Source organism: Argentina anserina, chromosome 1, assembly GCF_933775445.1.
Source record: "Argentina anserina chromosome 1, drPotAnse1.1, whole genome shotgun sequence".
In the NCBI taxonomy this organism is placed as follows: Eukaryota; Viridiplantae; Streptophyta; class Magnoliopsida; order Rosales; family Rosaceae; genus Argentina; species Argentina anserina.
Genome location: NC_065872.1, coordinates 15,338,772 through 15,354,826, shown reverse-complemented (window position 1 = coordinate 15,354,826; position 16,055 = coordinate 15,338,772). Strand labels below are relative to the sequence as shown.

The 16,055-nt window shown below is 37.2% G+C and overlaps 4 protein-coding genes across 4 annotated transcripts; 1 reads left to right on the top strand and 3 right to left on the bottom strand.

Moving 5' to 3' along the window:
• Nucleotides 1-34: 34 nt before the first annotated feature.
• On the bottom strand, nucleotides 35-879 carry LOC126795790 (photosystem I reaction center subunit N, chloroplastic). Its single transcript, XM_050522547.1, has 3 exons — nucleotides 552-879; nucleotides 318-443; nucleotides 35-228 (listed from the first exon to the last, which is right to left on the bottom strand). Exons 1-3 carry the CDS (start codon nucleotides 810-812, stop codon nucleotides 139-141), a joined length of 477 nt encoding a protein of 158 aa, XP_050378504.1. The 5' UTR covers nucleotides 813-879; the 3' UTR covers nucleotides 35-138.
• Nucleotides 880-2,712: 1,833 nt separating this feature from the next.
• LOC126782338 (GDP-mannose transporter GONST1) lies at nucleotides 2,713-8,745 on the bottom strand. The gene is made up of 9 exons (XM_050507562.1): nucleotides 8,526-8,745; nucleotides 7,059-7,288; nucleotides 6,788-6,927; nucleotides 6,066-6,195; nucleotides 5,257-5,355; nucleotides 4,728-4,882; nucleotides 3,885-4,001; nucleotides 3,261-3,358; nucleotides 2,713-3,152 (listed from the first exon to the last, which is right to left on the bottom strand). Exons 2-9 carry the CDS (start codon nucleotides 7,275-7,277, stop codon nucleotides 3,094-3,096), a joined length of 1,017 nt encoding a protein of 338 aa, XP_050363519.1. The 5' UTR covers nucleotides 7,278-7,288; nucleotides 8,526-8,745; the 3' UTR covers nucleotides 2,713-3,093.
• A 1,567-nt stretch (nucleotides 8,746-10,312) lies between these two features.
• LOC126795032 (NAD(P)H-quinone oxidoreductase subunit O, chloroplastic) lies at nucleotides 10,313-11,754 on the top strand. The gene is made up of 6 exons (XM_050521846.1): nucleotides 10,313-10,587; nucleotides 10,675-10,730; nucleotides 10,835-10,900; nucleotides 11,044-11,085; nucleotides 11,193-11,252; nucleotides 11,462-11,754. The coding sequence occupies exons 1-6, from the start codon at nucleotides 10,347-10,349 to the stop codon at nucleotides 11,489-11,491; spliced, it is 495 nt and encodes a 164-aa protein (XP_050377803.1). The 5' UTR covers nucleotides 10,313-10,346; the 3' UTR covers nucleotides 11,492-11,754.
• Nucleotides 11,755-12,030: 276 nt separating this feature from the next.
• LOC126802695 (uncharacterized) lies at nucleotides 12,031-15,404 on the bottom strand. Its single transcript, XM_050530363.1, has 4 exons — nucleotides 15,216-15,404; nucleotides 15,017-15,122; nucleotides 14,472-14,683; nucleotides 12,031-13,382 (listed from the first exon to the last, which is right to left on the bottom strand). The coding sequence occupies exons 1-4, from the start codon at nucleotides 15,402-15,404 to the stop codon at nucleotides 12,138-12,140; spliced, it is 1,752 nt and encodes a 583-aa protein (XP_050386320.1). The 3' UTR covers nucleotides 12,031-12,137.
• Nucleotides 15,405-16,055: the final 651 nt, after the last annotated feature.

Below are 16,055 nucleotides of genomic sequence, written 5' to 3'. Positions count from 1 at the left end.
GAACAAAGAAAGGAAATGTCGAGAACATCACAAGGCAGATCATGAGTTGAAACTTTTTTACTTAACAAGAAACTTAATTAGATACATGTCGAAGGAAGGTTGCGAAAAAGAGATTGCTGATGCGCATGCCTTCTCCGATCACCATTTCCAGAATACATTGGAACCGCATTTGTACTTGTCCTTGCCTTCGCATTCCAAGCTCAGATCTTCAGAGAGAAATGGCACTTTCTGCAAATCAAAACCCAAAACAAGTTTACAAAAGCCAAACATTAAGGTCATACCGTATCACCAGGGAATGAGTTGGTAGTTGTAAATACCTTTTGCTTGGCAAGATCTTGGCAACCAGTGAAGTTCTCTGGGAATTTGCAAGTCCCAAACTGAACAGTGAATGCTCTTGCAAAGTTTGCTCCACTTGTTGCCAGCCTCTTCTTGTCATTCAGTTCCTATTTTATAACAATACATCCATGTGAGTATAAAGTATTGCCATATTAGTCCAACTAATAGTTCATAGTTCACAAGAAACATTGTGTAGCAAGCTAGCTACTAGGTACCTTGTTGGCCTTGCTCTTCTCCAGGTAATCATCAATGACGCCGGCATTGGCAATGGGGTTGGAGGCAACGGCAGCAGCAGTGGCGGTGAGGAGGAGCAGCGCAGCTCTTCTTCCTCCAACGCTTTGCGACTCTTGATGTTGTGCCCTGATCACAGGCATGGCTACCCTCTGGGGCATGGAGGTCATCTTCCCATTGCCTTCAGCCAGTATTGCACTGCTGCCAGCGATGGCATAGTTACTTGCCAAAACGCTAGAGTTCATTGCTGCCAGTAGGAATAATTTGAGATCAAACTTGGTTCAGTGCTGTGTTTCTCACCTTAGCTTTGTTTGAGGCTACTATACTAGTAATGGGGGTAGGATTTTTGGGGTGCCTTGTGGATATTTGATAAGGAGTGATTGTGATGATCGATCATGTAATAGGAGGTTGTGGTGGGAGTGTGGATAAGGTGAGATTGCCTCGCTCCTATTGACAATGTTGGCACTTGATGCTAGTTTAAGACAGTGCAAGATTTGTGCTAGCCTTATGTTTAGGACCCGCCACTTGAGAACATCAAACCTTGTTCTTGCAATGTCTCTCCTTGAATTAACAATGGCCAATAGTTAGTTTTACTCGGTACGTTTCTCTCCGGTCACTTGACTTTTTCAGTGTTTGTGAATGCTTGTTACTTTCGCCGACGGCCAGATAATGTGGTGATCTATCATCAGTTAGCAAGTCTAGAAGTAACTTAAGCTAGGTGATTCACCTTAGACATCCAAGAAGACCAAGGATTCCAAATTACACCAAGACTTTATCAAATTAAATGTCGATGAATCTGTTACTAAAACCATCAGGCTGCTACTGGCTTTGTTTTGTAATAACATGCATAGAGGAAATCCAATATTTGCCTTATGCAATATCTCTATGTTATGCTAGTTGCTGAAGTTAAGGCCTTATCGGAAGGTCTAAAAATTGTTCTTCCACCAGGTTTTCATCAGAGTCGAGTTGAAGAAAAATCCATAAACAAAAATGAAGGGTGTAGACACATAAAATTTAATGAAGTTAATCATCTTCATTAAAAAATTAAATCAACTAAGAATCCGATAAAATTGCACACGTGGCCCAAAAAGTCAACAAAGTTGGTGCGGATCCGAAAAAAACTCGTGTCAACATATAAACGGATAATCGTAATTGAAGCCTCGTGATTCCGACGTAAATCGAAAAATTGAATGTCATTAACGATTCGAAATGGTAATCAGACATTTTGATTGAATTAATAATTCTTTGACGGTTATAATTAAGTCAATTATTTTCTGTTTAATTTAGTTATAAGAATAACTAATTTTTAAATTAATCAGAAAATACATATTGATTTAATTATACAATTAAAGAATTTATTATTTTAGTGTCATTAAAATATTCTACAAAATAGAAACATTGACACTATAAATACATCTTTCAACAAAATGAGAGGGGACTGGAGAAGAAAAGAGAAAATCACTTGAGCAAGATCACTCTCGACAAATCCCGAAGTCCGTCAAGTCCACGAAGGTCATCAAGTCCACGAAGATCATCAAATCCACAAAGAATCATCAAGCCACCAAATCGTTTGTTCTTCATCAAATCCAAATCCAAACTCAAGTCCACGAAGAATCATCAAGCCACCAAATCGCTTGTTCTTCATCAAATCCAAATCCAAACTCAAATCCACAAAAAATCGTCAAGCTGCCAAATCGCTCGTTCTTCATCAAATCCAAATCCAAATCAAACTCAAATTCTCAAGATCAAGTACACGTCACCCTTGAGCCAGGTCATATACGGAGATAGAATCAGAGGAGTTCACAAAGATTATAACTCCGCGCTTGATATTCAATAAATCACATTTTATGTGTACACGTGTCTGCATCCTTGTTTGTTTTCAGATTCGCGTTCTAGAAAGGGTATAGCTCAAGCTTTGTTGAATCAATAGGGTTGTCTGGGAAGCAAATTTTGTACAGATTTCCTCGTTAAGCCTTTGCTACTATATGAGAAATTCTATTTGGATTTTGGACCAACTCATTACAGTTCTCTGTTTCTTGGCTGACCTGGGTTCATTTTATTGTTACAAAACCAAAAATGCACACCAAGAACTTCCTGAGTTCACTAAGAATCGGTAGGACATATTCAAATATACAAGGATGAGTCTTTGTTTTCTGGTAATTTCGCATATAAATTACAGGGATATCGTTTCAATAAGACTAGAAATGATATATAAGAATGAGATGCAGCACAAATGCACAACACAAATATGTGAATGATTTAGTGGTAAGGTTTTGAGGTATTCATACTATAAAGTACAATATTTCTCCGAAGGCCTCCTGACATTTGAGTGAAACTTTCATCCCTCCACCAGATACCCAGAAACGTACCGCAACATTGCCTATCTGAATATATCTTCCTTGCTAGTTTATCAGTCACTTCACCAGATGATTTCCGAGAAGCGAAACATCAGATGTTAAAGCAGAATGCAGTTTCCCCATTGCAAAACATGGTCCTCATGTGTAAGCCAAACTAAGTTAAAGCAGTTCAGGATTGAGATCTCTCCCGCATTTTGGCTCTAGCGAAGAACACTCCCGCCACAAGACCTACAAATGGCAAAATTTCATTGGTGATGCTACATAGTTAAGGTAGTATTTGCATGGTCATCCAGAAGCAAACCAATTTCTTCAGCCAGTTTGAGAGAAATAAGTTACCAAAGAATATGCTAGCGGAGTTCTCTAAACTGGTTGGGACCTTGAAAAGTACAATACCAGCAACCGATAGAGGGATCTTATTCAGTGAACCTACAAGGCTGCAGATATATACCAGCGATCAGAGTTGTCCAGTCTACATAGATCACTAACACCACCAACTTTTCGACAATATTAACATACCAAACTTTCATTCAACACATTAGTATCATATTCTTCCTACATACATTATAATCATGGATTTTTCTTATATTCACTAGCAAGGTTCCCTGGGTGGTGAACATGCCACAGACTGACAAACCAGATCAGACCCGGGAATGATATAAACATTAGTCAAATACTAAAGTCCATAATATCCAACTAGACATGTCCATCCAGGCTTGGATCAGGCAATATCTAAACTGTATCAACTACAACTGCGAGTTATCAAGCTGGTCAGATGTTGCTATAAAGTGATCAAGCGTGGAGACAAAAGGAGACGAAATTTATATTCTTTGGTCTCGGTTTTCTCAAGTTTGACAACATCAATCTCAAAGTTTTAAGCTAGATTTACTATATCCATCTCCGAATAGAGTAAATAAAATCTCAATATCATATCATATTGTGCATCAGCCACAAATATCTTACCTGTATGTTGTAGCACCTGTTTGATGAAGAAACCACATAGAAGTGAAGCTGATTGCCAGACCCAAAAACCCACTTAGTGTCATTACCAGCCAGAATGATGGTAATCTCAGAAGTGGCCTGCCATTTTAATTTAATATTAATTAGTCTTGTAGGATCAATGAAACCATATGCTTATTAGAAACACATGAGTAAACATAATCCTAATAGATTTTTCTTTTTTCTTTTTCAGTTAACCAGTAAACAAGAATTTTAGTCCTGGGTCCCTTTTTTAAAGAAAGCAATAACAGTTTCATGCTAAAAGCAAAAACTAAATCGAAGCAACAATGAAAACAAAACTCTGAAGTACCTCATATGCATATTTCTTTAAAACTATACGATGATGAATGGCAAATTCAAAGGAAGAAAAAAATAACAGAAGATCTCTACGAACAAATTATAAAATAGCAGAGCCAAACTTTCTCTTCCCACCTACGTCAAGATTTCGTTTGGTGTCGTGTGTGTGAATTCATTCCTTTGCATTTGCACATGGCTTGTACAAAGTTCCTGTGGTTCTTCAGAAACCTTTATATATTGAAGTTAAATCACATTGACCTAAAGTACCATAGAAGACAGTACTTAGTTAATGTTTAGACACTCGATGTTGTGTACTGGTATAAAGCCTCGTCTCGCATCCAGCTATTCATATTCATCATTCCAATTTCATTGGATGCTCCAGGGGCACATTTAACTTTAAAATTATTGGAAGCTACCACAACTCTAAAACTTAGAACATCTACCATACATATGCTATATGCTGCTACTTGAAATTTAGATAATATCAAAAACAGAAGACCGAATACTCACGTGGTAAAGAGATAATCAACCTCATTGAAAACAAAAATAAGCAGAATCCCCAGAGGCAAAGAAAGAGAGTTATTTAGCAGGACCATAGAAAACTCATTGAGTTTTCCAGATTTTGTAACCTGCTTTGCTGTATCCATGACCCTCCGTAGAGTTAGCTGCACAAACAATACAATTATTTGGGATACCTTCAACCGAAAAACCATATGTCAACAGAAATCTAACTAACAGACCACAAAACTATGATATTACTTCAGATTTTAGATGCAGTGTCCACTCTTGTTGATTTTGTGTTCTACCATGTGTACTAAATAATGTTCAATTTGTAAATTTAAGAGTTCTGAACTGTATTTTTATATAATTTTCAGCACAAGAATGAATTAATAATTATTTTTCATTGAGCAGTCAACAATGTAGCAGAATCTAACAAATCAGTTCGGCATAGGAGCATATATGCATAAGGGAAATTTTGAATAAACTGAGACGGTGATTATCTACAGAACAGATCGAAACTTCCAGATTATGTACTCACAGAATAAGATGCAGTTAAGAAACAGTTAGCAAGTTGCCATGCATAGCCGACGGCATGAAAAGATAAATCAGTCACCCCTCCCGAAATTGCTGAGATTATCTGCAAAAGTTAGCCATTATTAAAAATCATGAAAAGTCACATTTGTTTTTTTATGGCACAAAAGAACATCTTCAAAAAGGTTCATAGTGAGTTACAGAAGATGCAGGCATGACCAATGTTAACTCGGTGACCGTTTCCACTTTTTGAATACTTGGACATACAATTTATCTTTAAAAAACTGTGTGCATGTGAATGCATGTAGACACGCACAGCATCATCTTGAGTGTGGACACTCAGACCCTTGGAATAAGAATCACGCTAATAAACCAGCGGCAAAAGTAGGCCAGCAGACTACCAGAACACAAATAATATCATCAACTCAACAAGCTTCATCTCAGTGGAATGGGCTTGTTTGGCATCACCTAAATTAAAATGTCAAGCATACATGCACACTCATGTGGCGTAAAATTATGTATTCAACCCCACCTCCAACCCAAAAGGGAAAAAGTTGTCATACATGCTGATATGTATGACCTTAAAGATTTTGAGAAGCTGATTTTAATTACCTATACACAATTGTGTTTTTGATTTCCATGTAAATTTTAAATTTAAGGAAAGGATAGGATGTGGCAAATAAGCACCACGAAAGACAAGATATGACAAAGCAGCACCGTTGCCAAAAAAAAAAACCTACATAATTCAAAATTAAAAGCTGACTTAAAATTTTAAAATCCTCACAAACATTTATCAATTGAACCAGAACAACATACCATTAGAAAAAGGGCTGCCCATACTCTGCTATCATGGTGCTTCTGGAAAAGATACATTTCGCCAACAGCAGTGATCACATTAGTAACATTCTTCAGGACTGTGACCATCGCTACATTGATATACTTCAAGCTGCAAACAGAAAAAGTATGCAAGTACAATATGAGGAAAGAAAGGGCATGGAATTTTAGCACTGACTAAGTTGTAGAGACTATAAGAGCTGGTTCATATACATGAATCAGAAATTCACCATGATTATCACCCAGTAATCAGCAAACCCTATGTACAAGACTCATAGGCCAGAGATTAAAAGAAGATATATTCATTGCTAACTGTTGAATAGAAACAATGCATAGCAGAAATATATCGTATGTACCAAAGAGTTAAGTAACTGTATACAGTGCCCCAGCTGGAGAAAAATGGAGGGCTAAATCTATGATTACGCCAACTTGTCATTTAGACAACAAAATACAGCTATATGCATCAAACAAAATGTTTTCCAATTTTCATATGTTAGGTATGTCCTTTGGAACTGTAAAGTATCAGAGACCGCCTTTGAAGGTAAGTGCTCTTGTACAAAGGGCAAATAAACGCTTTTACATTGAACAAGATAGATGCTGGCACTAATTGTAAGTAGAGTGATATTAATTGTCAGACCATTTTTAAACATTACTAAGCACCAAGATGGCTTTAAATAGAAAGAAATTTGTAACCCATTTCATACCTAAACATGCTTGTAATGAGCATCCCAACAAATATAACATTCACAGGCAACCAGACCTTAACCAATCTCCATGTTAGTGGTTCCGTTGATATTACCCCCAACAAACTCAATGTAGACACTATTATAACTGAGATGAGGTTCTGCATCCAAAGAAGAACAATGAGATTATAAACTCTAACAAGCACTTACATATTGTGTTTGTAAAACAGAGTTGTGCAAAGACAAATAACATAGAATATGACCTTTACTTCTAGTAACAAATGATAGTTACCTGGTAAAGCATCAATGAAATTCCAGCATTGAAGTTATAGCTGGAAAGCACGAATTTGTTCACTAGAATCATGCTGCACGAAGATATGCAATATGCAAGACCAGACAACAGGGCCTGGTTTTGTATTTTGACCACCTTATTACTTCGTGGTGTTCTATCTCTGTCTTTAACCAACTTTCCATCTTCCAAATCAGCTTCATTCTTTTCAAAAGGCTTCATGGAATATTAACCTATATACAGTACAAGAAAAGTTAATTACTATGTTATATTCAATGATAAGAGGAAAAAAACAGGAAAGGGAGAGCAGATGGAAATGATTATGATGACACGAGATATTTTATTCATATTCTAGTGAGGAATCAATAACAAGTTTGAGAGAACATCCAGGACATATACATGAATAACTGAATGCTCTCTGACATCCTGCTTTCATCCCAGACTGAGAATCCCACACTGGAGATAAGAAAACCTTATGAGAAACATGGCTGGTTCCCAACAGATTTCACCGAATACATGGGTCTATATGAAAAGTAATGATAAATAAATAACTGCATACATTATGCCATGTGTACATTCATCCAACAAGAAATGAAATTCCACACTAGCCAGTACTTAATATCACACAATCAAGAAGCTTTAGTTGGAAGTCTTCTCTTTTGTTTGAAAACAAACAATTTTCTTGACCACAAAGAAGGAAACTATAAAAGTGGACAATTTTATATGCAAATGATGTAGAAAACCACCCAGTGATCCCCATGCTTAGACTACATCTGTCCTCCAGTCAAGCAAAATTTAAGCAACGCTATAGTCTCTGAATTCTACTGCAGCTAAAAGAAACCTCCATAAAGCTGCCAAGAACTACACTCTAACCCAAAGCTCCTCCATCCCTGCACCTTTATAACTATACAAAATTTATTCCTTCCCATCCAAAGTACCCGGATGAAAGCAAACACATTGCTGCACCAGAGAGCTCTTCTTTACTTTTCCAAAATCCTAACACTTAGTAAACAAAGGCTCCCTGGTGGAATCGCCCCAACTCATACTAACCTAACAATAAAATTATACAACCAAAATAGTTACCCATTCAACCTTATTGGTCAAGGACCCTATAAAAACCCAGAATGTTGCCCTTAGCCACCTTTGTCAATGCTGAACTAACAGTATCAAATGAAAAACTATGTGACATTGTTGTATCACACTAACATTCGGCCAATCAAACCAATATAGACAACCAAATGCAGACTCAAGATACATAATACCACGGATAGTGGAACAAACCATGTAATGTTTCTAGCTTGAACAGCTTCACTGGATTCAAAATTAAGCAAAATCTCAGCTGTTGCTTGAAATACATATGATCTAGATACAAAGAACAAACCAAACCAGTGATGCAGAAACAATAACAACAACTACCCATTTTAATTTAGCCACTGAAAAATCAAAAGCAAGAGACAAGAGTTTGATCACCTTTGATCCCAGTTCAAGTCAAAGAAAAACCTCAGCAGCTCCGAACAAAGACCCCCAGAAAAGTTGGAATCAGAGAGAACCCATCAAGCTCCAGAGCTTCAAAAAGGTGAAGCAGAATCAAAACCCCTTAAGAATTGGAAGCTAGAGAAACAGAAAGGTCGGGTCTTTAAGAAGAGAGATGAGTTCAAAGTTGAAGCCTCTTGATTTAAATGTTGTGTCTTTGGGTCTTCGGTCTTCCTTCTTTGTTTCGTTGAAGTTATTTGACCTTTTATATATAAGCATCGCGGCCGTTGAACAAGTCGGACTATTCTTTGGCATCTTTCTTACTTGAGCCAAACCAGTTGAGGTTGTCTCTGTCTTAAATTTTCAAGTTGTAAGTTGATGCTCAAGCCTGAAGCTGAAGTTGAACTTTGTTGAGGTAGATTAGTCAGCTCTGAGACCCAAAAGAGTTCAACCATGTCCCCCTTAGGCATAACCTATTCATAAATCACTAGCAAGCACAAGGGACACATGGTAGCTACCAGCAATGATCCGATCCTCTACCACGAAAATTCTGTTGAAACTGATATGTCATTGCTAATGGAAAACAGTGTGTACGAAACCAAACAAAAAGTGTGGAGAAAATGGAGGAATAAGTTTCGGAATGATCCACTATCGATGAAGTAGTGGCTCACCCAACCAATTTGGCAGCCTTCAACTAAACTATTGCGAACTCCATTTCAAGTGTTGAGTACTATAGCGGATATCGAAATCAAACTTAGCTTTTTCTTTTGTCTGAATAACATCGATTAAAGACCCAAAAAAAAAAAGAAATCAAACTTAGCTATTCTCCAATGTGGAATCAAAACCCTTCATTTTCGAGTATTGATCAGAGTTTAGAGGATTTATACATGTTTAGCCAGCAACCATTATAATAAGAAATTGTGAAATTGCATTACGATTCATCGATCAGAATCAAACATCTCTAGTTGACTTGGAAGATATTGAAGGCGACGAATCATCCCTTCCATTTAATTCTGCCTCTGTAGACAGCCTTCAACTTAAGCTTTCTTCATCTAATACCACAACCCCATCAAGCTCCTCTAAAGAGAGAAATGCGTAACATTACGTCAATTACGAAATTATCTTTGTAGAACAATTACAAAAGGAATTTTGGTGTGCATTTTAGTGTATTTGAGATTTTCTAGTAGTGTAGCTTCTTGCATAATGGCATAAATCATCTAGAAAAAAAATAAGTTTAATGAATGCAAAAACTACGTAATCCAAACCAAGAAAGAAAAACACTCTAAAACCCTGAATGTTGCTAGGTTCAACCACAGCGGCTAATTAACACATACGTACATAGTTATACAAATCAATTAAGATTACTATATTATAATATATATATATATATATATACATACAGTTAAATTTCGGGACGTGGAGAAGTTTCTCTTCACTATTTCCAGTACTTGGGAACAAAAACATCAATGTAATAGCTTAGATTCATGAGAGCTTTTCTGTTTCTCAAACTAGATCATGAGTTGAACCGCTGGAAAACACATATATAGTGTATAGTATAAAATTTTCTTTCATTTTGTGGTTGTTTCCAAATTTTATTTGTAATATTCCAGTTAATTTGTTGTCTTTGTTTAATAATTTTCACTTATATAGGATATATGTTGCAACTCAAGACAAAAACTAGTCTTGTCTTCAAATGCTGGCCGTTGAAATGAAAGACTAGCTACTACTCATCATCTCTTATCTGTTCTCAATATATAATAGAGGTTACTGAAACTCGAATCAGCACAATATTGAAGCTCTATCTCCCTGCAGACTCCCATGGCTTTCTCTCGATCTCCGCCTCAGAACTCATTTTCATCCTTCTCTCCTTTCCCACAGACCTTGAGAAGAAACCCTCTTCACCATTTGCCCATTAGAGCTGTAAAAGCTGCTGCAGAACCAGAAAAGGAGAAACTGAAACAGGAAAAAACTCCCCAAGAGTCTAGTTCCAATGCTCAACCTTCAAGTGCAAGCAAAGGCACAGCTACTCTTAAGCCTCCAAAGAAGCCCGTCTATTCCAGTGAGTATATTTATATAGAACCACATTCTTTAAAATGTTTGTGTGAATTTTGCTTGATTGTTTGTTAGTAACTTTCTATATGGGCAGTGAAGAAGAGTCAGATTGTGAGGGTGGACAAAGAAAAGTATCTCAATAGTGTTAATGTAAGTACCAGTGAACTATGATTCGTAAGATCAAATATGATTCTGTTCGCATTTCTTAAGTTTTCCATTGGGATGCTAAGATGTTCTGTACAATTTGATTTCAGTATCTATCAGTTGGACATCCACCTTATTACAAAGGGTTGGACTATATTTATGAAGACCGTGGTGAGGTATGTAGCCTTTTCTAACTCAATGACATAACCAACTACTAAAAATAATGCCAAGTTAATATAGTATGCTTTGGAAGAAAGGCTAAAAAGAGTTAGTTTGATGTTGATGAATTGCGAAGTATGACTGAAAGGAACCTTTTCAGGTACTGGATTTGCGCATATTTGAGACCGGAGAGTATGCACTGGTAAGAAACTTCTATCCAGTCTGGCTTCAATGCCTTCTCATTCATCTTGCAGAAAGTGCAGGTGTAGTTTACACATTATTAACCATGAAAACTATACATGTTGATAGATTGCATGGGTTGGGGTACCTACCGCACCAGCATGGCTTCCAACAGACATGCTCATCAAGGTACTTGGTTACTCGATTACTCTTAGTCGATCACACAAGCTTGGCCTTCAACCTCTAATCAAGCTTCAGATCATTGATTCTCAGCAGTTCTTATTTTAAACCATGATTGTTTACTAAGTGTCCACTTAGTTATATGTCACTGAGACTCCATCTTTGTCATTTGGGCTCTGTTGATTGATCTAGTAGCTGACTTCTGTGCTCTCTTGCAGTCGGAGAAACTCGATTATGAGAGACTGTGATGCAGGCAGGCAGACAGGGAACGCTTAAAATGCAAGAGGACAAGGTAGTAATGACTCAGTAAGTCAGTAATGCTAAGAAATACATGAACATCCAGCATTTGAAATCTTTCTTTTACTTCTGTAAAAAGTCAATGTAATGGAATTAAAAGACCAAGAAAAATATGATCAGTTCAACCACGAGAATTATTTCTCATTCATATTACAAATATGTATAATTGAACAGCTGTGCCATATCCATTTCATAATGAACGGGTTATTAATTCTCTAATGATATTGATGCTACAATGCTCCAGTTTTTAATAAGGAATGACTAACACCTGATGTAGCACACCACCAGAATCTTATACCAAACCATGTTTAGACCTCAACAATTGGAGATAAATCAATAGCATTTATATCATTGTAAGAACTCTGTATATGCTAGAATGCTATACTAATGCAATTTTAATCCTCTATCGCATGGCAATGCTTGAACTTATACAACAGGCAAATGTCTTATTGTGCAATTTCTATAACCACACACCCATCTGGTGTAACTTTCAACATACAGCATAACCACCACAATAGCTATACATACGTGTTGTAGAACTTCTATACTGTTCTTTCTTACCAGTTGGATAATCAAAGCAGAGAACGGACTGGTGACTTAATTACAAGGTGAGAAATCAACTCTCCTCTTAGCACGCTTGCAAGCATTCATAAGTTCGACCAAAGAAGGAAGAGGCCGAGGCACAGCCACATTCATTGACCTGTATAATTTTCTGAATCTTTCATTGAAGCAATTTGGTGACCCAACAGAAATGGGAATCTTGTGAGTTTCTAGTTCAATTGGTCTTTTCTTATCCAGCTCATACTTCGGATCATGTTCATCCCATGAACTGAGTTGTGCATGATCCAATTCAGCCTTTATCTCCTCTGCCTTTTCGCAATGTATTTTATAAGCACTTCCATCCGCCTTTTTCACCAAAATCTTGCTGCAGCATCTCTGCTCATTGCTTTCTTCCCCTTTGTTGGAGAACTTTCCTCCAACTATATTGTCCACATCTTGCAAAGCTTTATCTTCAAGGTATAAAATGTTCTTCTCTGTGATTTGAACAGCTGATTCTTGAAACCCAAACCTAGCTCTACCAAATAAGGTGACAGGCGGTCTTTTCCTAGGAGGAGAGAAACTGAAGAACTTTTTCGGGGAAGAAATTTTTTTTATCAGCAGAAACTGAGAAACTGCAGGACTTTGACTGGGCTCTTCAGACACTGAAGATTCAATATATTCAATTGATACAGCTGCAACAGAAGAATGTTCCATGCTAATGTCTAAAAGTTTCCAGAGGAGATCAGTTGGAGATATTCGAGAGGTCAAACAGTTCTTCTTAACATAATTCAGCTCCATAGCCCTGCAACTGGGTGTGGTGGAAACAACCCATTTAGGTTCTAGAAGCCACAGAGCCCACTCTAATTCTTCCCTAGACGAGTGCATCGAGTAACAAACATGCCAAACGCCAAATTGATCCTTTACTGCTTCATTGAACCTCAATTTTCTTTGAGTTTCGTTATCTAGCAATTCTACCTCACAAGCATACCACTGTGCTGAAGGATGAATTATGAGAGGCTCAGACTTCAAATTAATGTGAGCCTCTGCAAACTTTACTTTGGCTCTCTCATTAAGTTTCGGAAATGCATCAAGCACCTGGAAGCGGGAAGATGGATCTTGGGAGATAATTTCAGGAGCTATGACTGTCAGAGCATCAAAATACTCAGGATTGGTGACTCTGTCAACATATATTTTTGATCCAAATGTACGGGACACATCGACCAGTATCTCTTCCTGACCGAGAAGATCACAGGCCAAATACACCTCGGTTGCATCAGGATGCTTCCATATACAATTGATGACCTACAATAACAAAATAAAAGAATGAAAACCCAGAGAGAGAGAGAGAGAGAGAGACCTAACACTAACTCAAGATGCATCCGCCAAGGACCATAACCCTTTTTTTTTAGGAGCCAAGGAACATAAACTTGAAACTAGACTAAAAGGGAAGAGAATACACAATAACTACTACTACAGCAAGTTTCCATCAAATCAAATTGCATGACAATTTTCATATTCAGCAATATTCACTGTACATATAGAAAACAATGGGCAAACTACAAAAGAGGCAAGAAGATGGTAAATACCGTAAATTACAGGGAAATGAAAATAGGATATGAATGTTGCATTTCAACACTAAGTTTATAAGTCAATATAAACTTATAGCAATTATTTGAAGTGAGGACCGTGAGATCATACAGTTTTGGCAGCACATTCCATAACCAGAACAGATTTACATTGCAATACAGCTTGATAATACAAGAAAGCAGCTTGATGAGTTCAAAACCATTACAGCACCAAAATGCAACTCATCAAGAAAAAGAGTTGTTTTCAGATGTATCTGGGGCCTAAGTCATAGTACAAGCCTATAAAAAGTGGCAAGGCCTTCATACACTGCTGAGGTTTCTACTTTATAATTATGAGCTTGTCTTTTGCTAAAAATAAAATATATATCACCATTCACTTTAATTTATAAGGAGTTCATGATCTTCATTTATCAAAGATTGAACCAGAATCACACATCAGTACTCCTACTTGAGTCACCAAAGAGTTGTTGGTCTAGCAGTCAGTCGCTTGGTTTGCTCCCAAGTAGTCATATTCCTCAATGTTTCCTTACATGCATGATTTTCTGTAAGGTACTAGTGTTTGACAATTAACAAACACAGTGTGCTTACTCCTCGTCCTCTCTAGTAGGCATAATCTACAGTGTGGTATCATAGTATGACATGTAAATGTGGACGGTGTAAAGGGTCTAGTCTTGAATCTTGAATAATAAACTGACATTTTTCATTCTCATCATCATCTTTGAGAGAAATTAGCCCTATCTTAGGAAGGAAAACAAAATAGAATCAAACAGAAGAGTTTTTTTACAGGTGCACCAGAGAGTAGTACCTGCTGGATTGCTGAATACTTGCTAGGGAAACTGTGATAGTATTTCCCAAACGTGCAATCTAGGAAAACATAATCGAGTTGACATCTACGCTTCTTCCCTTTCTTACCAAGGTACTTCTCTGGTAAACGTTGCAGGTATTCAGGAGTGAGTCTGCAATCTCCAGTGTGGAGAACATTACCAAACTCTCCTTCAAACAAGAACATCACAGCCCCTGAACAGATGCATAAAGTATATCAGTTATCGCAAAACCTATTGTCAAAGGGCTTATTGATTTTTTTTAAGCCACCTCAATCAATAAGACAACTTAATCCCACTCATAGCATACGAGCACAAAGCCTAGAACTTCAACAGTGAACAACAATCTATTGCATTCCTATAATAGATTGTAGGAACCTCAATTATAACATGTGAGCTCAAAAATCAGAACTTCAACAATGAACAAACATCACCAAAAACCAAATTGAATCCACTGCATTCATATGTTTCAAATGTCACACAGAAACCAATGAGAAACCAATCCAAAACATCATGAAAGAACAGATACCAGGACAGTGATTAGCATCGAAAGCCGAAACAGTGAAGACACCATCAGGGTCATCAATAACTACAGACTTCCCAGCTTCAATGCCCACAAACAAAGACTCATCAAGCTGCAAAATTTCCAAGTAAAAATCAAAACTTTAACCCAAAACTTGAAATGGGTGACCGTAAAAACATGTAAAGGTCCAAAATTGAGCACAAACCTTGGGGTAGTGTTGAAGAAGGAGGGTTTTGGTGAGATGAGTAGAGTAAATAGGGTAAGAAAAGTGAGAGGAGATCCCAACCGAGTGGTCTTTGTGAGCGTGGGTTAAGAAATGGTGACGCTTTCTCTTTGAACAAGGACTCCACGTGTCAACTGAAAAGGGTAGACCTTTGGGCATTTCGATCGACATCTTCGGTTCTCTGAGAATCAATCTGGGTGGAGAAATGGGAATTAGGGTTCAGAGAGATTCTGAAAGAAAAGAGAGGGAAATGAAAATTGTTTTGTGGAAGAAATAGAGGGAAACCTATGGAATGCGCCGGCGTGAATTAACGCCTTAGTGGGTCCAATTTGAATTTGAAGGGCATCTAACTGTATTAGTGGTTTTCTCCACACACAAAAACTGCTGTTAGTGGTAAAATTATTCCGTTATGGTAATATGTCAAAACCAACTACACTTTGGCAGTCATTATGGAATGATATTATGTAATGATAATAAATTAATAATGCTGATCAAGCTCCGAGTTGTTATCTCAGCGGTTGTTTAGTATCATGTCCGATGGAAGTAAATTTGTCGTTCATCTCTAATATATCCACTACATGCCCACATTCTAATAAGATGTCACATATATCCTAATAAGTGGTTCATGGACTTCTCCGTCACTAATGACACCAAATAGTATAATCAATCAAGTTGTTCACTCAAACCAATCATCCTCCTTGTAACTAGATCTTGCAATATGTGTCAATAAGAATAAAAAGTCACTGAACAATTCATGTCTCTTGTCAAACGACTAACTGAAATCAAATCAACTTTAAATTTTGGCACATATAACACATCATA